Here is a 23314-nt window from a genome sequence, read left to right as displayed (position 1 = left end):
ACCACACCCCTCTCCGGGAGTGTGAAGTATGGAGGATATTCATTGTACAATGTACGGATTGATTGAATATTTAATGATTTAATGTTCTATCGTCTTTCAAACCGCCTTCTCCAGCTCCTTTTTCAACATCAATGACTTCTCCTCGCCCACGGCCCGATCCAAAGCAGCTTTATCTATAAGCTCACCCGACAGATTCGCTACGTTCACAACAGCTTTGGCTCGCTCAGATCGCATGGCTTCAGGCAAGTCACTGATTTGGGGGCTAAGGAGTAGATCGGACAATTGTGACTTCACAGGCCTGAGATCTGATGCCGCAAATGATCTCTTCTCCTTCTCGAAGCGTTCAAAGTTGAACTTGACTGATTCGAAACTTGCTAGTCGAACGTTGCGAGATTGTGATTTTGTGGCCTTGAGCATAAGCTCGAGTGCGTGCAGCAAGACCCTCGGGAGTTCCTGTGACTTTTGCGGGTTGATACAGGCAAGTGCACATTTGATGCAACCGATAAGCATGTTCTCGCGGCTATATTCGGATTAGAAAATGGATTGTGTTCAAGGCATTCCACATACATCTGAGAACTGGACATGTTCTTCGCGCCATCAACATCCATTGCATCCTCATCGGCTGCTGTGTATTCTTCAACGAGAGAGTCGATGATGTTGAACACGTCCGCACTCATGTCGATATCCGTTCGAGCTACTGCGACTTTGCCGAGAGAGGGTAGTGCAGCTTGTTGGTAGACTTTGTTGTTCCTCCTGGCTTCTCGTAGTATGATCTTGAATACACTGTTAGCTGTGACTCACAGGACGACATTCTCCATCTCACCTTCGTGATCTGTGTGCCGACATCATCTTTCCCACGCCAGAAGTTCGATGATTTCTCCACAAACCTAGCAAAGGCATCTAGAACAACCTCTTTTCCATCCCAGGTCTTGCCACCAACGGCTTGATCCAGCGCCGGCCATACCTTTCCCGCATTCGCGGTTGTGATATCATCTGGCTGACTGGCCAGGGCGTTACTGGCTTCGGCGATAGTCCTGGAGGATGTATGCTTAAGGACCCATCTAGGCGAGTCCAAAAACTGGGCTGAGAGGCTGACGATCTCGCTCAGATACAGAACCACAGCTCTTGACCCACCAGCATTCTCCTCCCAGATTTCCTTGAACAAGTTTTTGACTTGCTCGTTGCTATCCTGTTTACCGAAGAAGACGAAAGGGAGGATGTCCGTTGTGAATTTGTTTGCTCTATCGGGTGCATGCTTCAAGATTGCCGAAACCAAATCTCCGGAGAGCAATCGATGCCGGTCCTCCTCAGAGTCAAAGTACATCGTCTTCCCAAAGTCAATGGCGCGAGCTATGGACTTGTCCGAAGCAACCCGAGCAACATATCCAGCAGCCATAGCAAATGAAGCGGACACTGTGTCATTACGATCTCGAATGAAGCGCTCGATGAATTGGAGATACTGATCTGCGTACGGGCGGAAAAGAAAGTTGTGTCTGGTGCTCAGTGATACAAGGATCTTACTGGCACCGACCTTGGAGGGTAGATCTAGTGACGAACGAATCGCGTTTTGAAGACTGAACATGGTCTTCTCCATGGAGGCCTCATCCAGTAAATCAAGACAACGTTCGATAGCTTCCATCAGAGGGCTTCCGCGCACACTCGAGAGACGAGCATCGTCAATTTTTTGCTCAGTGACCTTATATTTTGAGGCGTTGAGGCGCAAGTAGTTGACGAATTCTGGTTCCAGAGAGCTTAGCAGAGCGATGAATTTTTCGACCAGTTCTGGGATGAATGGTCGTAATGTAGGTCCGTCTGATTTCTTGATGATATCCATCAGTGTCTTCAGCGACAAGCCCTGGACATCTTTGGCTGATGATTCTAGGCCAGACGACGAGAGGAGGAAGGGAAGGACCTGTTCCAGCATCGCTTGTGCTCGCTTGGAAGAAGCACCCCCTGCTTCCAGACTACGAACCAATATTCCGGTCAGTACTCGAGCGAGTGATCCAGCCGCATTTCGTACCGACTCCTTGATGTCATCGAGTACCTTGAAGCACATGCTCCATATTTGTGAGAGATAATCTTCATAAATTGCAAAGTCTCTGCCTTGAAGCAGATCGCTAATCGCAGCACAACAGGCTTCGCGTGTTCTCCACTCCTTAGTTAGTATATTCTTCAAAAGATCGTCCATGATGGCATCGAAGTGAGTGTTGATAGTGGCAGAAGAATCTTTTACGAGCGCATCCCAAATGTCCTTCATGGACCGCTGGACGTTGGTGTTTGGATCGAATCGATAGCGGAATAGCTTGGGAAAGAGCTTGGGATTCTTCGAGAGGTACCCGTCCGTACTCGAGTCAGAAAAAACGTTTCCCAAGCCAAAGCGACCAAAAGCCGCTCTAGTCGACCAAATCGAGTTGTTCGAGGCGAGAGACATGAAGCGATATACCAGACTAGAATCTCCCACTTCGGAAGCGAGACTGAGGATGTCTTTGTAAGTCGTAACGGAGCCATCGCCAGTCGGCAGAGCCCCAGGTTCAAAAAGCTGCGTATCTTCGGAGACGTTTCCTGCAAGTTGTGCTTTATTATCTGAGAACATGCCAATCAAATCGGCAACCAAGTCGTCTTTAAGATCTTGTCCTCCTTTCTCATACACGAGCCCAAGACCCCTCGAGGCCGCTTCTTGTATAACATCGTCGCGATCTGACAAGCAGCGCTTGAAGGCTACTTGGCATTGCCGTAAGTGTTCTTGTATGGGTTTGAGATGTCCGCAATACTGAATCATACAGAGAAGCCAGATCGTTGCTGCTTTCCGCAGAGACGGCTTTGATGCACGACTGTCAACGATAAGCTCCTTCATAATCCGAGTTATAGTGCTACTTCTTGTGGGATTGTGCGGAGAGGGCATGCCTTTGTCATCAGAAGATACTGCCTGGATATCGAACTGACTGATGAGGGCCGAAGATCCCCATCCACCTGCCAGGACACTGAGTGCTTCTCCGACAGAGAAATGCACTTCAGCATCGCGCAAGTCTGACAAGTCGCGGAGCTTCTTCTCCACCAGACGTAGAGGTGCGTCCTCGGTCTCCATATCTTCCTCGTCAGTGATGATTGAGATATAACCAAGCGCAATAATGGCCTTTGTGCTTCCCTTGCGCGCAATCTCACCGATCTTATCAACCACGGTGGAGAAAGTTACATGCATGTTGATATCATCAAGGCTGATTGCTGAGAACAGACCTAATTGACCTACGGATATAGATACGGCGTTCAGGACAACATTGTCTCGCGACGATTCAAGCATAGAGAAAAGTGTTTGAGAGTACCTCTGGAACAAGGCCTCAGCTGTGGCGAGCCTAGGTTCTCGCCAGCTAAGTCTACTGAAGTAGTAAGCAAGAGCAAGAATACTCCCAGACGCCTTGTTGAGCTCAGCTCCAATCGCGTTCTTCCAAGGCTCTGCTTTTTGGAGAAATCGCTGTAGACATTGCTCAACCACATTGCCATCGCATCCAGGATGCGAGGCAATTAGTCCGAACGCATGAGCTCCAAAGTTCCTCGTTGGTATATCGTTCGAAAAGACCGCTTCTTCTAATGACGGGAAGTCAGAGGTCAATTGGGTTGAGTGCGACACGTCTCCTGGTGTTAAGGAATACAGTTCAATGAATGATTCAGCAGCTCCGATACCGGAAGTAGCACTCTCTGTAATGACAAGATCAAATGCGCCGCGGAGCAAGGTTGCTACTGATTGAGAAACTCGGCCACCTAACTGTGTATTGGTCTTGATATACTTCATGACAGCGTCACGACAACCTTGATCTGTAGAAACGAGGGCATCTAATTTCCTCTCCCAGTCGTCAGAAATGTCTGGCTTGAGCCCGCTCGTTTCGAGAGCGGTACGTATCATGACCAATCTGCTGAAATGTACTGCAGGCCAAAGAGTGGCAGGAAATTTCCGTCGAAATATTCGTATCGCTTCAACAGGATTGGAATTCGTTACAAGCCCCTGGAGCCAGTTCTCAGCTCCCACAACCATCCCTTCCTCATCGATAGAGCCTCGGAAGAGAAACTCAACCAGACCAGCGAAATCAGGATTAGGCACATTGGAAACTTCAGGTGCGACTTCTGTTGCAGACCTTAGAGACCCCTCAAGTCTGACATGCCAGTATGGATCCAGACCCCGCTTCCCCTCTTCGACCAATTCTCTAAAGTCAGTGCCTTCGGTGCTTATGGCCAGTATATCGACCCATCGTGCAATGACGTCTTCGTAAGGCAAACAGCGGTTCGCGAACCGGGTGGCGACGTATTGCACGTTTCTACGGGGACCTGGACGAGCATTCTCACTGCCGACTCGGCCCTCACTCGCCATATATCGGAGCAGAAGCTTTTTAAAACTAAGCTCAGCATTCTTATCTGCGAACCCTCGAGGATAAGACGCCATGAGACTGGAAAGGGCTTCCTGGATACTGAATAAGACCTCACTACCTGAATCGTCCTCTTTCAGTGACTGGAATAACCACTTGAGTAACGAAGACTGGGGGTCATTCGCAACTACTTCTGGGACTGTCTTTCCTAGCAGACCGATAGCGACATACGCAAGCCCACGTAAGCGAGTGTCACCGCTCGTGTTCAAAGGCCATCCTTGATCTTCGACAAAAGCTTTGAGGTGGTTAAGTAACTCTGGCGCTATAGCCGTTAAGTGTTTTTGCTTGCCGTTCCTAGCTGCGAAGGTAATATATGAGAAGATGGCATCTTGAAACTTCTTTGCTTCCAAACCTGCTCGAGCAGCAGTGCCGTCTTCGCCTTCATTGCTAATGAAGCCGGCTTCGACGAGTCTCGTTATTTGTTTCGTGTACTCTAAGCTCTTCGTTGATTTTGCGAGAAGTCCTAATATCTTGATGCGTAGTGGTATGCGTACCGGATATGCGCCTGAGGGCGGCGTACCTCCGAAATATAAATCGAATAGATGCTCCACAATTTGCTGGTCATCGAGGTTGGTTTCTGATTGTGAGTGTTTGATAATATCCTCCCCAAGAGCTGCTATTCTGGAATTTGTATCTGCGGTGGCGAATAGAGCAGGGAAGAAACGTTCTGTGTTTGTGAAGATACCACTCGATAAGAACTTCATGACAACTACCTTTGTCTCGACCAGGTTTATTCCCTCCTTTGCGGTAGGATCCCAAGCTTCTGCATTCCCGTTGACGCTCAGAAACCGATGATCCTCAGCTGTTAGGCCGGGCGTTCGGACACCTCCAGGAACCCCTGACGTAGAGCGCGTGGGTGTGAACAGGACTAATTTGCCAAAATATGTGGAGAGGAACTTAGCGTCCTCATCCGCGATCTTCAACTGGGCCCGTAGTTCTTCATCCTCCTTAGTACCTCTAGGCGGCAACTTGAAGTGATGTAGAAGTTGAAGGGCAAGGTGAAACAACTGTGCACCGTGTTGGGCGTTCTTGGTGGCATCTGAAGATATCCCGCCAAGCAGTAAGGGGAGAAGCTCTAGGCGCTCACTGATGCCGAGTTTGTCAATGCTTTGCTGAATGTACAATATGTCAAAATGCCGAATCAGGGATGTCGATGTGTCTTTGTACTGTTGCAACAAAGCAGACACAGGCAGTTTTATCCCCCTGTAGACGTGTTAGCCAACAGCTTGATTATTGCGTGTCGGCCGTACTGTGATTGTATGCGAGTGTTGATATGTTGACAAACAGCAATGACCTAAAGAGAAACATGACGCAATCAGCAATGCCCTGAACGTAAGGCGGTTGCATGTTGCCGACCCAAGTCAAAAGAGTTTGGGCTCACCTTGTTCCGAACTGGCCAACTCTCTGATCCAAGTTTCATGAGAAGCGGAGCTAAGTAGGTACCCAAGAGTTGTTCCAGCTTAGGGTCAGTGTCTGCTAAAGCTATCTTCATCTCTACTTTGCCCACCAGGGACAATTCCCTGGCTTCGGTAGACTGCACCTGAGGTGCCATGGCAGGAGTTTGGATGCGATCTTGAGCTTCAAAAGTAGAAGCAAACTGAGTTATCTATGTCCCGTGGGCTGGCATGCTGAGGTGGAAGCGACCGTAGGCAGTAGACAAGAGGTACGCGGCGGGATCTCAGTGAGTGTTGCCGCTAGAAAATATGGATATGATAGGCAGACAACGCTGTCGCAAGCTTCTAGCAGTGAATGGTTGATGTTGATGTTGTTATAAATCAATCGCGCCACAACCTTTGCATGTGTCTAAGCTTTCGCCGCCAGCCTGGGCAGCGACAGGTCAGGCTTCGACTAGGCCCCGCGGGATGACGTTAGCTACCCACGGCGCCCGCCTACCCCCCAAAACGTGCTTGCCAATACCACCACGAATGTACTGAGCATTTACCTGCACTCACTTGGGACAATGTGTTTTGTTCCACATTCGTCTTCCATACTCACTCTGCTTCTTACCGATACTTCACTCATATCGACATAGAATCATCCCGTCTCCGCAGTACCAGTCCCACCGCACGCTCTTCTTTACACCAGAGTTTGGGTCTGCGCAACTTGGTTCGATGACCATACACCACACTGTCCCACCGCAAGATCACAGAACAACAGACACCATCCAGCGACCAATACGCGACCAGGCAGTCGTGAACGCGATCCCAACCTCGTCTCACCTGCGACTACAGAGTCTCATCCGTCTTCCACTCCAGCCCTCCCCAGAACAGGCCGTGTCGAGCAGTCCGAGATGGATGAGAACATAGCAAACTTCACTGCCATCACGTCGGCAGATCCCGACAGAGCCGCTCAGTACCTTCAGATCACCGATAACAACCTAGAACAAGCGATCGCCTTATTCTTTGAGGGCTCAAACGATCTCGATCTGGGTGGCTCTAACCAAGCCCAAAGTTCCGCCACTCTTCCTGCTCAGTCCGCGGGAACCCGTCCTTCGAATCACAATGACGAGGATATCATAACGATAGATTCAGACGATGATATGGACTTTGATGCTGGCACCAGCGCTGCCAGCCGCCCACCTGCGAATGTAGAAGATGACGAAGCCATGGCACGTCGCCTGCAAGAAGAAATGTATGGCAGCGCTGGTGCTGGCGGCGACCCGGAAGAGGTGAGAGCACCAATGGCCCGGACAACGGAGACCCTGGTAGGAGGGCCGGGGCGCTGGGACGATCCGGACGATCTCAACGCTGCAGTAGCGGAGCAGATGCTGGCTCGCCAAAGGCAACTTGCCCAACGTAAGCCTACAAGCTGGCGTGAGCGTTGATGTATATGATGTATGCTAACATCTAAGTAGACAGTCGAGCAGGCATTTTCAACCAGAGAACTGTGCCATCATCAGTATGGGACGAAGAAGAAGGCAGCGCCTCAAACGGCACTCGACGTCGTCACTTGTCGAGAGCAACAGGCGGCGCGTCTGAAGCATCCAGCAAGTCCAATTTACTAGCTGAAATGTATCGACCACCCTTCGAGCTCATTTGCCGACTACCCTGGGATCAAGCCAGAGATCAGGGTAAGTCAGAAGAGAAATGGATCATTGTGAACGTACAAGACTCGGCCATCTTCGACTGTCAAGTGCTAAACCGCGACATCTGGAAAGATGCTCAAATCAAAGACACAATCAAGGAGAACTTCCTGTTCATGCAATACCTGAAGGAGGATCCACAGGGACAGCAGTACATACAATACTATTTCCCAAATCGCGACAGCAACGACGCGTACCCGCACATCGCAATCGTCGACCCTCGCACCGGCGAACAGGTGAAGGTATGGTCGGGGTCTCCGATACCGAAAGCTCCGGAGTTCCTGATGCAGCTTCACGAGTTTCTAGATCGATATAGCCTGAAATCTCACGTTCGGAACCCAGTCGCGACCAGGAAACCCGAGAAGAAACCTGTTGATGTCGGAAGGATGACAGAGGAAGAGATGCTGGAGATGGCCCTGCAGAACAGCTTGGGTGCAAGCAGCGGTGCAGGACCTCGCGATGAGGATCCTGATGAACTAACGAAGCAGCCTGATGCGTCTAGCAAAGGCAAAGAGAGGGCAGAGGCAGAGCCTCCTGCTCCCGAGCCCTCAGCATTTTCCAAGATACCATCAGACAAACCACATGACATTCCAGACAATACACCCAACTCGACCAGGATTCAATTCCGCCACCCAGAAGGCCGCACGATCCACCGATTCGCCCTAGCCGAGCCAGTACAGCGAATCTACGAGTGGCTCAAAGCATCTCCGCTGCAGGGCAAAGAAGGGGTTGAATTCGAGCTCATCGCCAATGGCAAGAACCTCATTGAGGCACTAGACACCACAATCGGCGATGCCGGGCTCAAGAATGGCACTGTAATGGTCGAACTGTTGGATTCGTGAGACAGCCCGCGCCACGATGAGTAACGTGAGTGTGCTTTTATACTCGAGAGTGGGATTCAGGCGTTTCCATACAGACGCACAGATATAGGTCAAGAGCGCGCGACATCATGTACTGCTGCTGCTACTTCGCCTCAATACCCATATAGATCTCGGCTTACACACAATTTTGAGAATGCGAACTACTATGTGCATTAATCAGTTTTTTCTGTGCCCTGCATCTTATGTCTAGACAGACCTCTTTCGTAGTGGCCCTTTCTGCTGATACCCATAAGTCAGCCATGAGATTTCTCTCTTCGAAGTCACTACATTGCATTCATAATCAAAACGAGATCCTCCACCCTATGTCCTAAGGATGTCTCCATGGGATTGGACCCGAAGAAGCCACTCGCCGCTCAGAATGCAAGTATATACCCGTTGATTCTAACCTCTCCCTTTTCGCATTATCCATACTCGCAAGCTGACCATGTAATGCTATGAATACCATGAATGTCCCTAGCCTCACCCATTTGACCGTCATATATACATATTACACATGCTATATACATAACGCGTCCCTTAACCGAGAGATACTATCGTATGCTATACTCTGCTCATAGTCGTAGTCGTAGTAGTATTTCGATATCACAGGTATAATAAGGGTATAATAAGATCTTATTGATAGGACTGTTTGTGTATGTACGTATATATGACTTCATCGATACCGGCGGTAGAAGTATATACTACTCCCACTACCACTACTACTACTACTACTACTACTACTACTACTACTACTACTACTACTACTACTACTACTACTATGACGACGAATTCTAATAAGTACTAGACGCCATATACATTATACATAGGTATATTAGACACTTATTACTATGTAACTAATCCTAGGTAAGCATGGCTATGTCCGTGATAGTAGTTCTTAGACTATATATATATCTACATACTTCAAGTCCTGCTCTCTATATATATACCTACATACTAGAAGTCCTGCTCTCTATATATACTATTATAGTAGATAAACCCGTCCTATACTTACACGTATATGTACGTAGATGTTACATAGACTATATATATGTACTCGAGGAAGGGGATTAACTAGCTGTATGTGCACTCTATCTCTCTAATTCATGGATACTGATTTACTACTCTCTTAGCAAGATCAATACTACTCGACCCGTAGTCTAGATAGAGACGATAGAGCATACCTACCTACCTACCTACTCACCTCCTTAGTAACCTGATCTACTCTCTATATCAATACACATCCTTTCAAACCAACCCAGTTCTTCAATGCCTGTTCCTGTAGAAAAGAAAGTATGAGAGGAAAGGAGAAGGTTCGATGTATCTAGACAATGAAATATCGGTGAGTATATATTGGCTTTCCGTTACAACTTTGGCGGGATTCGCATATGAGAGACGACCACGTGCGTATATATACAAGGAGGTAAAAAGAAACATGGATATCTCGTGTCTGTCTCCATTACGATCAGAAGCACACAATCACATGGATAATCGACCAATTAAGGAAAAATAGCAACAGGGGCGTGTGCACTTTAGTCTATTTCCGTCGATGGAAGGTAGTATATGTATAATGATAAGAACCCTTCCTTGCCATTGGCATATCCCATCGCCATCGCCATCGCCATAGCTTAATGGCGCCTATGCACCCATGGAAATGATTTAAAACGATGCCCAGACTCATAATCCTATGTACGCCATGCGAGAAATCGCCCAATTCAGAGGCTCCCGCTCAATACCCATCGCAAACACACGGCCGAAGAGGGCAAAAACAAGGAGAAAGAAAATTATGATAGTCATCCTGTGATCCTGCCGCAACTGTGGTCCGGCCAGTACAGACTATAAACGCCCGTGTGCAGTGATGCCCAAAAATTATGCGATGATGCGTGTCATGATCTTGTTCATCGTGCTGTCATGGTCCCGCGATGATGTAGGTTTGCGAGTAAAGGAAAAAGGAAACACGTTGCGCCAGCCCGGAAATTCAATTGTTGCCTGTACGCCTTGAGTATGGAGGGTCCGTGATCATGTACATAACATAAATGGTGGTAAGTAGATGGTAGAAGCCATAGCTAAAAGACAAGAAAGTAATCCGGCGTCAAAAACGGTGGCTATTTGGTGCACGAACGATTATCGAGAGAACCGCGAACAAGCTGTGTTGTCTTGAACAAGCTGCTTGCTCGTATGCAGGCGATATAGTGTGCAGTCGAGAACATGATTTGTGACAGAAGTCTAAAGAACTCGGGTAGTCGGTGTATACGACCATGGATGACATGGCCAATGGAGGCGTAGAATATCTGGAAACGTTTGGTGGAATATGTCAGCGCTGTGCAGGTGTGGTACCCGTATTGGGTGTCGTGGATGGCGAGCTGTTTGATGAAGGTCTTCTTGGTGCAGAGAGACTGGCACGTTTCTGAGCCTTCTGTATTTCGATCTTCTTGCGTAGCGTCTTCAGTCGAGATTTCATACTATCAATGACTGTAATATGTTAGCATTGCGACGTTTCCTATAGTAGTGATTGGACGTACGTTTCTTGATGGCCTCTTTGTCCTCCAACTCAAGGCTACTTGAAGTATCGGCATCTGACTTGTGACTTTTATTCTCATCCGACTTGTCAGCACTTTCATCCTCCGTATCGAGGATTGCTTGAAGCATCTGAATGGCAGTTCCATAATTAAGCTCGCAGCCAGGCAAGTCTTCGCCGACAAGCTCATTGACAGCCGCTGCTTTACTCATTTCAATTGCTCGATCATACATGAGCTTCTCCGCAGTCACACCGGTTGGAAGAAATATATTTTCGGTGGAACCAATACTGGTGGAAGAGCCAGACGCAGCTGGACGATTGCTTGGATGCAGATGGTGATCAGACGGTAAAGCCTTCTGAGCTTCGACTAGCTTGCGAGCAGAGAACTCGGCTTTATCAATACACTCGTTGAAGCGGCTACGGAGCCATTGGACAACATGAGTCAATCGTTGAGCACTGGCTGATGCATTTGAAGGCGAAGAACGATCGCCCAAACGATTGCGACGAAGCCACCATGAGCCGGCAATGTCGATGCCCTTGCCCAAGATAGCAACAGCCTTGACGTAGAGTACAAGGGCTTCCTCGGATATAGTCATAGTTGCATCGACTGTCAGGTCATCGTCATCATCTTCGTAATTGTTGGTGGCTGTCTTGTTCGCGATACCAAGCCCTTCACTCGGTGTCGCTGGAATAAGCTGCTTGTACTTCACTTCGGCGAATCCGTAGACAACATTGCTTCGGTGCGCGAGGTCCTCGACGAATTTCAGTGTCTTGCTCTCTTCATCCTTGGGATCGCTAGTCCTCACTGCATCTCCAATCATCAAGATGCTGCTTTGCGCAGTTGGGTAAGACGGGAATCCAGCATATCCCTTTGGTGGAGATGGTCCAGTTCCCAGAGGAGGCGACAAACCCATGCCAGAGCGCAAAGCAACTGCGTTGAGGGCGTTTGAGATCGCCGATGAGACTGATCCGGGAATGCGTCCATATCTACGTTCGTACGAGCCAGTCCGTGCATGAGTCGAGTCTGGCCGACTCTTGCCTTGTGCTATGGAAATGGCTCGTGACGGTAAGACATGAGCTCCAGTTGTCGAAGTAGGCGATCCTTGAGTTGTGGCCCGACGAACCATTGCATTGTGCTGTGAGTTCGGTCTGCCCCCTGGAGTGGCCGCCATCTCATCAGCAAGCGCGTTCACTTCGACACTTCTTTTTTCAACCATGACATATTCTCTTTCAAAGGCAATTTCCTGGTCAGTGCGATCCCTGCCATCACGTTGGCTTCTGTCTTCAGCACCACGCGGGATCCGCTGGGCATCGAGATGTTCTTTCAAATGTACAGATGAAGTAGGCGATACAGAATTTCTGCCACTATGCCTGTCCATGTTTTGAGAAGCAGGCCGAGAAGGCACCGTCTGCCGAGCCGGTGCGGTTGGATGACTTGTCATTATCGGCCGGCGCTGTTGTTGTCGAGCTAGGTCTGCGTCTGGCGTAGGCGTATAGCTCAACCGGCGAGGTGCCTTTGTGGTTGTAGTTGCTCTCGAGCTCGGCCGTGACGTTGGAGCCGAGCCGACAACGGCCTGACCTTGCGGACCTTTTGGATGTGTATGATCAAGGCTCTGTCGACGAAGATCACTCGGTGCTCTAGAGGATGTCGACGGTCTTTTCTGCTCTGCTCGTGTACCAACTTTTGAATCGGGCGGGGGTGTCGTCTCACGCTCGGATGCCGGTCTGTCATCACCAACAAGATTTGGGATGGGACCTCTGATCAGTGGATCATCGAAATAACTTTCGAACCCGATCCTTTCCACCGGCTTCCGTCTTAGAAGAGCTCTAATCAGCGTCTTCATCTGTGTGCCGATGATAAGGTCTTCAGGGAATCGGATTCGATCTTCTTGCCTTTCAATTTTCTTGAGCAATTCCACGTGGTTGTTAGCCTTGAAAGGAGGCTTACCAACCATCATCTCGTACATGACAGTTCCAACAGACCACAGATCGGCCTTCGCATCGTATTTCTCGTAACGTAATATTTCAGGGGCCATATACAGCGGAGACCCACACAATGTCTCTGCTAGTGACGTCTGGGGAAGAAACCGAGCGAACCCGAAATCGGCCACCTTCAACATGGGGAGTGATTCGACACCAGTGGCAGGAACAAGGGAGTTCTTCGTGGGCATGTAAGGCATCTCGGTTGGCTTGTACTGATGATAATAGCGCGGCGACGGGTTTAGTAGGAGGTTTTGTGGTTTCAAATCTCGATGAATGAAGTTTTTGGCGTGAAGGAATTCGAGAGCACTAGCTATTTGTTTGCTGAAATGATGAGCGACTACTTCATGCAGGCCGCCTGCTGGTGGGCATGGATATTTTGTCACCATATCCTTTGTAGCAGGATGCTCTATGTGATGATGCCTCTTTCTGATGAAATTCGACAAGTCACCCAGTTCGCAGAACTCCATGACGATATTCATGAACTTCGGGGACTCTTGACAGTCAATTAGGGCGACAATATGCGGGTGTTGGAGGCTTCGTAGAATATTGATCTCGGTGACAAGATTGTCTCTAAGCTTGCGATTCAGCTTTTGAAGATGGACGGACTTGATGGCCACGAGGGCTCTGTTTTTCTATCAAGGTATACATTAGCACTCTTGCTGACCAAAGCAAGCTGTTTTGGGTCGGGCTTCATCTCCCTACGTACAACATGCTCTCCACGATAGACGATGGCAAAGCTTCCCTTGCCGATATTCTCCAGTTTCCTGAAATCTCCAATCCTTGTGCTCTCATCCTCTTGCAGGTTTGACCTCCTTGAGCCGAAGCCCTGGGCTTGAGTAGCCATGGTGGCGAATGTTGATAATGCCCAGAGCCTGTCCAGGCCTTCTGGTTGTTTCCCACGAACGATATAAGTCGAAGCGATGAATCACCGGCGTAGATGTGGATATAGCGAGCCTGTCAGGATATTGAACATGAGCTGGAAGAGGCGATATCGGAGGATGGTCGAGATGGAGGGTAGGAAGCTGACCGGTGAGGGCTTGATGACCGGGATGACGAGAGCTTAGCTAGAAGTGCCGTGTAACAAGTATAAGATGCAACGGCGGAAGCTGGTAGAAGACGTCGGTATGGAGTATAGGCGTAAAGCAAGGTCGCAAAGGAGACGGATGATACTGTGAGAGAACAGAAGCGAGCGTCAATAGATGGTACCAGGTACAACGTGGTTGACAGGCGAGGCTCTGAAGCAAGCGGGTCGGCAGCGGGAAGGGCGTACGTAGAATTCGGAGGTTGACAGCAATAGGCGGGCACCAAGGACGCAGAGGGAGGGATGGTGAAGGTAGGTGTTGGAGTAGGGAGAAGAAGAAATACAAGGGATGGTGAAGAGAGGAGGACGAGGAATTGCGTGACTGGGAGAGGAAGGGAAACAGAGACAACAGCAGTATTATCGGGTAGTGATGAGAGCTCTCTCTGGATGAATGATGTGGTTAGTGAGTGAGTGTGTGTGGATTGATAGAGTCAGAGCTCGGGGCAAGCATGAGGACATGGGGGCAGCAGATGGTGCAGGCAGGCGGCCATCCATTCGGTAGGGTGTGCACCTGTATTTTTTTGGGGGGGAGGGGGTCCCCAGGTGGTGGGTAGGAGAGGGGCCTCCGGGGCTGTATGGCGGCCTGCGCCCTCGCTAACTTGGTTCTAGAATAGCGCAGTTCGCCCCGAGAGGACTCAGCACCAGCTACCAATAGATTCCAATATCAATATCACGCATCGCCTTATCGACACAAACATGCGTTGTGGTAGAAAGTGGTAATAGTATGGAACTGGGCCTGGAGTGGCTGCCGTTGTCCTATCTGGGGCTTGCAGGCTGCAGCTGGACGATGCAGCATTCTCTCCATCCGTTCCTGTATCATGTACTACTTACTTCTATGTATACCTACGTACCACGATCCTTCAGCAGATCAATACCGAACTGCTACCGTGATGGCCTTTTCTTCCGGTCAGCGGCATCCTATTCCGCTAGAGGTCTCTCACAGCGAGACAGAAGTATCAGTACGTTTGTCGGTACGTCATGAGTGACAGAACAGGTCAAGAGCTCATTCGCCAGCCTCAGCGTCAGCATCAGCGGAGGAAGGGTGCTCAAATACAAGAGCCAATACTCCATACTCAGTACTCAACACCCAATACTGCTCACGCTCAACTGTAGCGTCACGAAGATAAACCGGGGGCGGATGATCACAAGCACGCGTCGCACCAATGCAGCCAATCAACTGCAAAACGGGCCTTCCCCGGATGGGCGATGGTGGCTGGAGGTATCGCATCGTGACAGCATGAGCCTGACAGGAAATGGATTGCGTGAACAGGCGGCGGAATGAGGACGTTGACGTTGACGTCGACGCCTACTCCGACCGCTCTCGCCATGTGTACCGGTCATCACCTCACAGCATGCAATTCTGGCGTGCAGTATAGTAGGTACGAAGACACAACATGAGCATACAATGACGCCTTGAACGAGGGAGCGAGGACAGCAACGGCCGGCGATATAGCATGATCCTTTCATGGACCATCTCCCCGCGTCTCCAGCTCTCAGGGTGAAGACAAGGAAGGAATAGCGGGCGTCGAGTAAGTGCGACAGTGACACAACTCCGCCCTTGGGATTCCCTCGTCCATCGCCCATCACACAGCAGGCTTCGGACATGCGCCTCCAACGCAGCTCAGCACCGGCAGCCTTCCCCGCCCCGAACGGCAACCAGCTCCCTCCACGTCGCTCATCGGTCAGGCATCCGTAGCAGGCAGAGTGGCCCCTGAGAGTAGCTCCAGGCCAACGTAACTAATTAAGTACCAAGTACGGTAGCAGCCGAATGCTCCTAATTGCGGTCATTTCCTCGTTCCTTTTTCCTTTCCTTGCGTGCCAGCCGGAGCATTCCATAGGCATACGGTAGTGACAGCATGGATTCATTTCATGGTAGAGGCTGTTGTTTCACGACCGCTCCGGAGCTCCTAGGCTTCCAGACAAACAGACTGGAGAGTGGAGCATCCCGTATCTTCGGCGATCCCTCCCACACGAAGAAGCCTCACGATGCCCGGGAAGATGCAGAACCAGCGAAGGATTGGTAGCCCGCCAGGGTCCAGCGCTACCTTATCGATGACATTTTACGGCCGCCCGGGTGCGCCTATAAGGAGCGATTGGCCAGTATCAAGGCCACTTATCGATAAGCTGATACTACGACTAAAGTACTCCTACTGTAGATTGTACCAGGTAGTTAGACTTCCACTGTTCCACGGCGATCCGTCACAGGCACAACATCTTATCGTCACTACGCCTACGCCGTCTCCATGCTGGGCTATCTGGATATGCACCGATGATCTTGTCCACACGCACACACACATGCAACTGCCATAGAAACCAGCCATCGCCCCACAACACAACGTGCAAGAAGCATAAGGTATGGATGGGGATGGCTCCATCCGCCCACAAGGTATCCGCCTCGAGGCATCCACTCTAGACGCGTGGGAACAACGCATCCCAGATGCGAGACGAGCAATCCCGCAGATCGTACGTCAAAACACAACCTCAAAGAACAAAATTCAACGCCATCCTCCCAAAGAAGCAAAATATTACCCTATCACCAATGTTCTCATCAAAGGCAGCATTCAAACTTCTCGATCGCGAGCGTCCACGGGTTAGTGTCGAGGTCGTAGTCAACGCGGGCACCTCATTGGCTCCCGAGCCACCAGAAACGGAAATAATTCGTGCTCACACCACCGTTGAACGTCGGCATGACGCCCAATCGACCAACACCCCTAAAATCCACTCTCCGTCTACAGCGTAACTATCAATGCTTCATCACTGTCCACCGCAGTCCCCTCGTCGACATCACAATCCCAATAGATCTCCTTTAAATACCAGCTCACGCGTCAAAGATGTTCTAGAATGTCTACGCAGTGCCACGTCCATGCCATCAAGCACCTTTCCCTACCTCCATGCACGCGCAGCTGCAGTGATTACACCAATATTCCCTCGCCATGACCATGATGCAATGAACCCATGGAACAAAACAAAACAAAACAAAGAGCAAAGCAAAAATAAAAAACAAAGCAGAGCTCGAAACATGCGTATCCTAACTAACACGAACAATTCCCATGTCACAGAGAGAATGACAGTGACGGGGGGAACTGGATGTGACGTCACTACTTGCAGACCACGAAGCGTGCACTCAACTCGACTCGACCATTTCACTCCGCACACGCGCACGCACGCGCATAAAAACGTACGAAACCATCTCCGGCTCTCCTGGCTTGACTGTAGACACGCAGGCACACGCAGGCACACGCGGGCACACACGTGGTGAGGCTCGCTCGCGCTTGCGCATATGTCAGATCAGTGTCTTAGATTCAGAATCATGCTATACCTGTGTCGGATGACACTGACGGTGACGACGATGATGATGTTGTTGTGCCAGGCACCAGGCACGAGGAGTAATTATGTCTTTAGTTCGACAGGCCTATTCTGACATACCTTCCCTTGCAGGACAGTTCACAGGGCTGCCAAATCTTTCCAATAAAGCATACATGGGGTATCACGTCACATCCGCAGACCCCTGACGAGCAGCCATAAAACCACCGGCACAATCACGTTATCATTCCCACCCGTCAACACCGCTTCCATCAGACTTGCTCCACACGCCGCGCCCAGCGCCTTGCACAGTGTACTCACCCACGAGCTACCGGTCGTACTCGCCTCATCCCATCCCCCAGCCCATAGCCATGTCTTGCCAAACATCAATCCCATGGTAACGGCACCCGCAAACGCTGCGCTGCCCTCGAGACTTTTTCCACCTGCCCATGGCCACTTGCGACGTCCAAAACGCCGACCTACAAGCGATGCTGCAGCATCACCCATGCCCACACAAACAACTCCAGCAAGCATACTTACATCGCGGCCCACAACGTCCCAGCCATCCCACGGCTCGACGCCTGTGCGCGCCATGCCACCCAAGCTGAGCCATAACGGGATCGCGCAGCCGATGAGCAGGAAGATATGGCTGACAACAACAGGACCACGCAGGTCTCGGCCATCAACGTAAGGTTGGAGGAAGTATGCGAGCGGTTTGCTGAGCGGAGGCAGCTGCGATGCGCGGATGAGGTCGAGGAGGAGGAACACGGCGAGGATGATGATAAGGGCGAGTGAGACGAAGGCAGGGTCGATGAAGATGGTGGGGAGAAGCATGAGCACCATCATACCGTGAAAAACTTTGCGCCGCGTGTCGACTTCCACAGTAGAGGGCAGGCCGAGCACGGTGAGCATGCCAAAGCCCAGGACGACAACGCAGTAGGCAGCGATACAGAGGCGTGTGTTTGCAGCACCGATCACTTGTGTACGTACATGATCTGCACGGCACAGGCTGGACGAGAGATCATCGTATTCGAATGGAAAAAGGGGTGGGAGCGGGATCCAGGGCTCGAGATCGAGAGATCGGCGTAGATCGCGAAACCTTGGGATGCCCCCGGCCAGGTAGCCTAAAGCCCAGCCGAATGGTTCGTTGCCTTGAAGAGCATGTTGTGCTACAAGGTAGCGGATAGGCCCGAGGATGAGGCTGATGATGGCGACGTATATGTACGCTGCATAAACCCATTTTCGGGTAGTTGCCTGTGCTGGTGTGAGTTCTAGAAGAGATTTGACCTCCGAGCGCCGCGGACGTCGTCGGTTAGTCGAAGGCTGCCGTGGCAGTGGAGATGGTAGTTCAAGGGCAGATAAGGTATTGCTTCGCTGGCGAGATTCGATTCTAGGAGTAGGTTCAGGTGCAGGTATGTGCCTCGCACTCAGCGAACGATACAATCCGTCCGAGTCTTGCATTGAATCCGGTAAGAACGCCTTCAGTGCGTCCATACCGATGCTCTCTCGACGGCGTCTTTGTAATGCTTTGGAGGCAAGCTTGTCGTCCTCCTCGGAGTCAAAGACCTCAATGGGCCCATCGGCTTGCTGATGAGACTTTCGACCTCTTTTGAGCGCTGTGATGAATGACTGTCGTGCCTTGATTACGGCACCAACTCGACGAAAACGCCACCTTGGGATACGTGCTAGCTGAACTCCCCATGTGAGGACTTTACCGCACATAATGAAGACGCCTAAGCCACCGACCCAGATAATGATTGACAATATAGTGGTCTGTGATGACTGCGCAAACAAGAGCACGTTGATCAATGCTACAGACAGTAATTGAAGCTCAGCAGGTAGGAGACTCGTTGTGGTGAGATATTGTAACGGAGACAACAGCGCCTGGTGGAGAGCGTACAGAATTGCAAGATCGTCAGGACGTAATGCGTCCGGAGGTCCTGACTTTAGTAGATACGGCGTTGTGGCCCTCGTCTTGTCGACCCATACCGTATTTTCGGAGAGTATTAAGGGGACGATACTGATGAACCAGTGAATCACATTATAGCCATGATGGCTAGCGCCGAACTGAACCAATCGAGGAGGAATAGAAGCTAGTCCAAGAATGATGTTCGGTAAAAGTGCATGTTCTGCGGCAGGAGTAATGGATAGGGTCACCATGACCGGTAGCAGAACGGGGTATAACAAAGTGGCTGGATCAAATGCCGCTGGTATTCTGATTCGCTCACGAAAAGGGATTTGCTCGCTGCCATGACTGCTTGGTCGGAAGAACAGTATTCGAGTGAAATAAGTCAGCGCTAAAGCTGGTACCATAGAGATATAGGAAACAAGCTCTGCTGGAGAGCTCTTAGTACTCAAAACATGTACGACCGCAGGCCAATATTCCACTTACCAGAATGCCAAGTGTGGATAGTTTGAGAAACAGTTATGCCTCTTATCACAATGACTCCAATGACTGCATTGAGTCCCACTTCAGTGGTGCGCCTGAGCATCTCTGCTCGCCGTCTCTTGACATACCGTTTCCTAGCAGCGATAGCTTCCTCATCCACGAGGGACTGTTTGATACCTCCTCTCCTCAACTGGAAATAGCTTGTTTCGTATTTCTGGCCATCCTCGTCCACCTGTGCTGGAGATAGTAGGGGTGTGTTGGATCCATCGAGCTCTCCGGCCAGGTCTCGCAGTCCTTTCCGTGGCTTGATCGGTGGTGCAGGCAAGGCTCTGAACACCGAATAGCTCTCATCATCAGCTTCTGAGCCACTGTCGCTGGATGAATGTGGCGTCTTGAATTGAGTGGTCCATTCCAAGCAACCAGGACGCCGGGCCCGTTCTCTTGAACCAGTATGCTGCGGGCTTGTTCCTTCATCGAGGGAAGTCGATAGGTCGTCAGGACGGTCAACAGCGTCAATCGAAGCACTTCTACGGTGATACGGATGTGGTGAGCGGTTGAAGAATCGCAGCGCTTCTGGATCTACTTCTTCGTGGTCTTGTGGGAAAGTCGAAGCGTTGCGTGGCTCTAATGGCTCATCCTTGTATTGCATGTTAGCCTTCGAGCTATGGGCATTTCGCGAGTGATGCTGGCAAGGCGAGTGTCAGTCCAGTCAGAGGAGGTTGTGAGGTCAGGATCCGTCAAGAGAATATGAATTGTTCCTGCGCATGATAGCCCAGGATGTTGAGTTAGATTCACATGCCAATGGGCGATTACGCGGCATTGTGCTCAGCCCTAGGAAAGATGTTGGGGCGAGAGACGTCAGCGGGCGCTCGACAAGGCAGCCACGATGCGATCACCCTCAGTTAAAAACACACCCCTGAAAAACACATCCCTGGACGTCCTAAATCATGACAACTTGAGGTTTTCAGTAATTATTAAATTCGAGTGATTGCAGAATATGTAACATTTTTAAAATCGGCATCTTAGTCCAATGTTACAGCTACCGAAATCATCAGATCATCTTTCTTCTTTACGTGGTATTCAATGGATGATTTATGGCCGATATTCGCTATCCCTATATTAGACATCAGCCTGTGGCAAATCATGCAGGGCTTTGTATTAGTTAATGTCATATCAAAGACAGCAAAAGAGTCCGACACACGTGACGACTGCGCGCAAAGTACGATCACAAGTCACCCAGATACACGTATAATGGGCAAAGGGCAGGACAGCCCAGCAGGAGCATGGGTCTTGTGTACTCCCGCAGCCTTGTCTGGTATAATGCAGATCACCAATGGTTATGCGGTCATCACCAGAGTGAAGCCTTCATTGGTATATGGATCGATGCATTGAAAAAAGCTCCATTGATAGGCCGTTGACTTGAGTATTTTTTCCCTGTAGGTACACTGGCCCATTGCGGATTCACTCCAAATACTCTTGCGCCGGCGGCTTTCATTCAAATGCCCTAATGCTGATATGCCACCCCTTCGAACCATTCATTTTTACACCTTCTACCTCACGATACCCTCGAACCTGTTCTTGTACCACTTGATGGTCTCGTTCTGGGTAATCTTGTGGGATGCACCGATTTTGCTTGTCGCTCGTCTGCGCTTAGCAACGCGCTCACCTGGGCGGGTCCTGCGAAAGCAAAAGTCAGATTCCCATACGTGTGGATTCTGGACCGTGCCAAGTCTACTTACATGCAGCAGTAGAAGTCCATGCCGTAGATACCAATACCTGGGTCGTACTTGATACCCAAGTCGATGTGTTCGCTGATACCGAAGCCGAAGTTGCCAGTCTCGGAGAAGTTGCGCTTCCTCAGCTCATATTCCTTGACCTTGAGGCCACGCTCAAGAATCTCCTCAGCCTTGGGACCCCGGACGGTGACGTGGACAGCAATTTTCTCGTTACGACGAATACCGAATGTGCGGACAGTATAACGGGCCTTGCCTGGAGGACAACACATTATTATTTCATAAATTCTGTGGAGGCGCGACCGATATGAACGTACTGTAGACTGGGGTTTGACCGCTCAATTGCTCGAGCACTTTGGCCGCTCTCGTAAGTCTATCACCAGACTCTCCGACGGAAATGTTAAGGACGAGCTTCTGGATGCGGAGCTCCCGCATGGGGTTGGTGGACTTGTCCTTGCTGTCCGACTAAAGGTTATGTTAGCATGCTGAGGTGTCTATGCAGTGTTGTAGCTGGAGCGTACCATAGCTGCTGTGATGTTAGTGAATCCCGGTGAGGTAAGTTGGAGGTGAGATTGTAAAGAGACGTCTTTGGTGTGGTGTTCATGAAAATCCAAGTGTGAGGGCGCTAGCCGAAAAGAGCTTTCTAAGCGAACTGGCTGGAGCCTCATCGCAACCTCATATCAAAGCTTTGCCGACCGCGCGATACAACACCGACTTTAGCACATAACTACACTCGAGTACCCATCCAGTGTCGCTCAATCAGCTGTTGTTTTCTTCTATACCGGACATCCTCTCGTTGTCGTCAAGTCTCGGACCTTTTACGCCACCATGGCTGCGAATAAGCAAGGAAAGATTGTAAGTTCTATGAATACGCGCTGCAACGCGGAATCGTTGACAGGTGTAGCTGACTTTTGGATCAACAGCAAAATCTCGTGAGTGACCTATGTGTGCACGCATTCCCCAGTGGTTAATGAATCTTAGCTCAACTATCGTATGCGTGCCACACTTGCCGATGGTAGACAGATGGCTGGGCAAATGCTGGCTTTTGATAAGGTAGAAGCCTGCTCTAGTCCCGCTCTATGTTCTTTGTCGAATACTTATACTTCGTGCAGCATATGAACCTCGTTCTCGCAGACACAGAGGAGTTCCGACGCATAAAGCGCAAAGGCAACAAAGGTCCACCGGGGACTATCCAGCCGCTCACAGATCAAGAAGAGAAAAGGTCGCTTGGACTGTTGATCATCCGCGGCGCCACCATCGTGTCGCTATCAGTTGATGGACCACCGCCCGCAGACCCTTCTGCACGTCTCGGTGCGTCTTCATCGGCAGGCACGGGTGCACCAGCCACCATGACCGCTGGACCAGGAATCAGCAGACCAGCCGGTAGAGGGATGCCAACAGGACTCACAGGTCCAGCTGCTGGTGTTGGTGGACCGGGACCCGCTGGCTTTGGAGGACCTGGTGGATTTCAGCCTCCAGGTGGCTTCGGAGGACCCCCAGGCGGATTCCCAGGTCGAGGTGGTCCGCCTGCTGGATTCGGTGGCCCAGGTTTTCCCGGTGCGCCAGGTGGTGGCCCTCCTGGTAAGACCTCTATGAAAATCATCACTTTATATGGCTTCTCTAACAAGATTTAGGCTTTCAAGGCGGTCCTCCTCAAGGCCCCCCTGGATTTCAAGGTGGCCCACCCCAGGGCGGTCCACCTGGTGGACGCGGTGGTTTCCCACCTGGTTTCGCTGGCCAAAGATAAAAGCACACGATATGAAAGCACATTAGATATGTGTTCAGGTATGGGATATGGTACATGCTCAGCATCTCTGTGAAATGATGCCGCCCAGACGGCACAAACAAGCATATTCTGTTAAGCATTGAGAGCTGGTGTTTCTGGGGCAACATGAGTCTGGTGTATGCAACCCGGAGTGGAAACCTGGTTCGGATCGGCACCAAACATCAGGC

General features: G+C 50.4%; 9 protein-coding genes across 9 annotated transcripts; 4 read left to right on the top strand and 5 right to left on the bottom strand.

Moving 5' to 3' along the window:
* Position 1: 1 nt before the first annotated feature.
* EJ05DRAFT_475474 (ARM repeat-containing protein) lies at positions 2 to 6204 on the bottom strand. Its single transcript, XM_033743807.1, has 5 exons — positions 5797 to 6204; positions 5666 to 5709; positions 824 to 5618; positions 568 to 773; positions 2 to 520 (listed from the first exon to the last, which is right to left on the bottom strand). The coding sequence occupies exons 1-5, from the start codon at positions 5965 to 5967 to the stop codon at positions 97 to 99; spliced, it is 5640 nt and encodes a 1879-aa protein (XP_033601703.1). The 5' UTR covers positions 5968 to 6204; the 3' UTR covers positions 2 to 96.
* Positions 6205 to 6705: 501 nt separating this feature from the next.
* On the top strand, positions 6706 to 8339 carry EJ05DRAFT_499665 (uncharacterized protein; the record flags this gene model as incomplete). The annotated part of the gene is made up of 2 exons (XM_033746881.1): positions 6706 to 7210; positions 7270 to 8339. The coding sequence occupies 2 exons, from the start codon at positions 6706 to 6708 to the stop codon at positions 8337 to 8339; spliced, it is 1575 nt and encodes a 524-aa protein (XP_033601702.1).
* Positions 8340 to 10668: 2329 nt separating this feature from the next.
* On the bottom strand, positions 10669 to 13699 carry EJ05DRAFT_437893 (kinase-like protein; the record flags this gene model as incomplete). The annotated part of the gene is made up of 3 exons (XM_033741807.1): positions 10669 to 10826; positions 10877 to 13487; positions 13520 to 13699. The coding sequence occupies 3 exons, from the start codon at positions 13697 to 13699 to the stop codon at positions 10669 to 10671; spliced, it is 2949 nt and encodes a 982-aa protein (XP_033601701.1).
* Positions 13700 to 14793: 1094 nt separating this feature from the next.
* EJ05DRAFT_475471 (uncharacterized protein) lies at positions 14794 to 15390 on the bottom strand. The gene is made up of 2 exons (XM_033743806.1): positions 14951 to 15390; positions 14794 to 14895 (listed from the first exon to the last, which is right to left on the bottom strand). The coding sequence occupies exons 1-2, from the start codon at positions 15162 to 15164 to the stop codon at positions 14855 to 14857; spliced, it is 255 nt and encodes an 84-aa protein (XP_033601700.1). The 5' UTR covers positions 15165 to 15390; the 3' UTR covers positions 14794 to 14854.
* Positions 15391 to 16464: 1074 nt separating this feature from the next.
* On the top strand, positions 16465 to 17297 carry EJ05DRAFT_338957 (uncharacterized protein). The gene has a single exon (XM_033740904.1). The coding sequence runs from the start codon at positions 16683 to 16685 to the stop codon at positions 17193 to 17195; it is 513 nt and encodes a 170-aa protein (XP_033601699.1). The 5' UTR covers positions 16465 to 16682; the 3' UTR covers positions 17196 to 17297.
* Positions 17298 to 17428: 131 nt separating this feature from the next.
* On the bottom strand, positions 17429 to 20277 carry EJ05DRAFT_499662 (uncharacterized protein; the record flags this gene model as incomplete). Its single annotated transcript, XM_033746880.1, has 2 exons — positions 17429 to 19575; positions 19632 to 20277. The coding sequence occupies 2 exons, from the start codon at positions 20275 to 20277 to the stop codon at positions 17429 to 17431; spliced, it is 2793 nt and encodes a 930-aa protein (XP_033601698.1).
* Positions 20278 to 20565: 288 nt separating this feature from the next.
* Positions 20566 to 21153, top strand: EJ05DRAFT_475469 (uncharacterized protein). The gene has a single exon (XM_033743805.1). The coding sequence runs from the start codon at positions 20712 to 20714 to the stop codon at positions 21018 to 21020; it is 309 nt and encodes a 102-aa protein (XP_033601697.1). The 5' UTR covers positions 20566 to 20711; the 3' UTR covers positions 21021 to 21153.
* A 25-nt stretch (positions 21154 to 21178) lies between these two features.
* On the bottom strand, positions 21179 to 21885 carry EJ05DRAFT_485289 (60S ribosomal protein L11; the record flags this gene model as incomplete). The annotated part of the gene is made up of 4 exons (XM_033745433.1): positions 21179 to 21305; positions 21368 to 21617; positions 21679 to 21826; positions 21883 to 21885. 4 exons carry the CDS (start codon positions 21883 to 21885, stop codon positions 21179 to 21181), a joined length of 528 nt encoding a protein of 175 aa, XP_033601696.1.
* A 304-nt stretch (positions 21886 to 22189) lies between these two features.
* EJ05DRAFT_499660 (Sm-like ribonucleoprotein) lies at positions 22190 to 23108 on the top strand (the record flags this gene model as incomplete). Its single annotated transcript, XM_033746879.1, has 5 exons — positions 22190 to 22216; positions 22285 to 22293; positions 22343 to 22414; positions 22474 to 22942; positions 22996 to 23108. The coding sequence occupies 5 exons, from the start codon at positions 22190 to 22192 to the stop codon at positions 23106 to 23108; spliced, it is 690 nt and encodes a 229-aa protein (XP_033601695.1).
* Positions 23109 to 23314: the final 206 nt, after the last annotated feature.

The sequence above is a fragment of the Pseudovirgaria hyperparasitica genome, assembly GCF_010093815.1.
Source record: "Pseudovirgaria hyperparasitica strain CBS 121739 unplaced genomic scaffold EJ05scaffold_6, whole genome shotgun sequence".
NCBI lineage: Eukaryota > Fungi > Ascomycota > Dothideomycetes > Acrospermales > Acrospermaceae > Pseudovirgaria > Pseudovirgaria hyperparasitica.
This window is presented reverse-complemented; position numbering and strand designations above follow the sequence as displayed.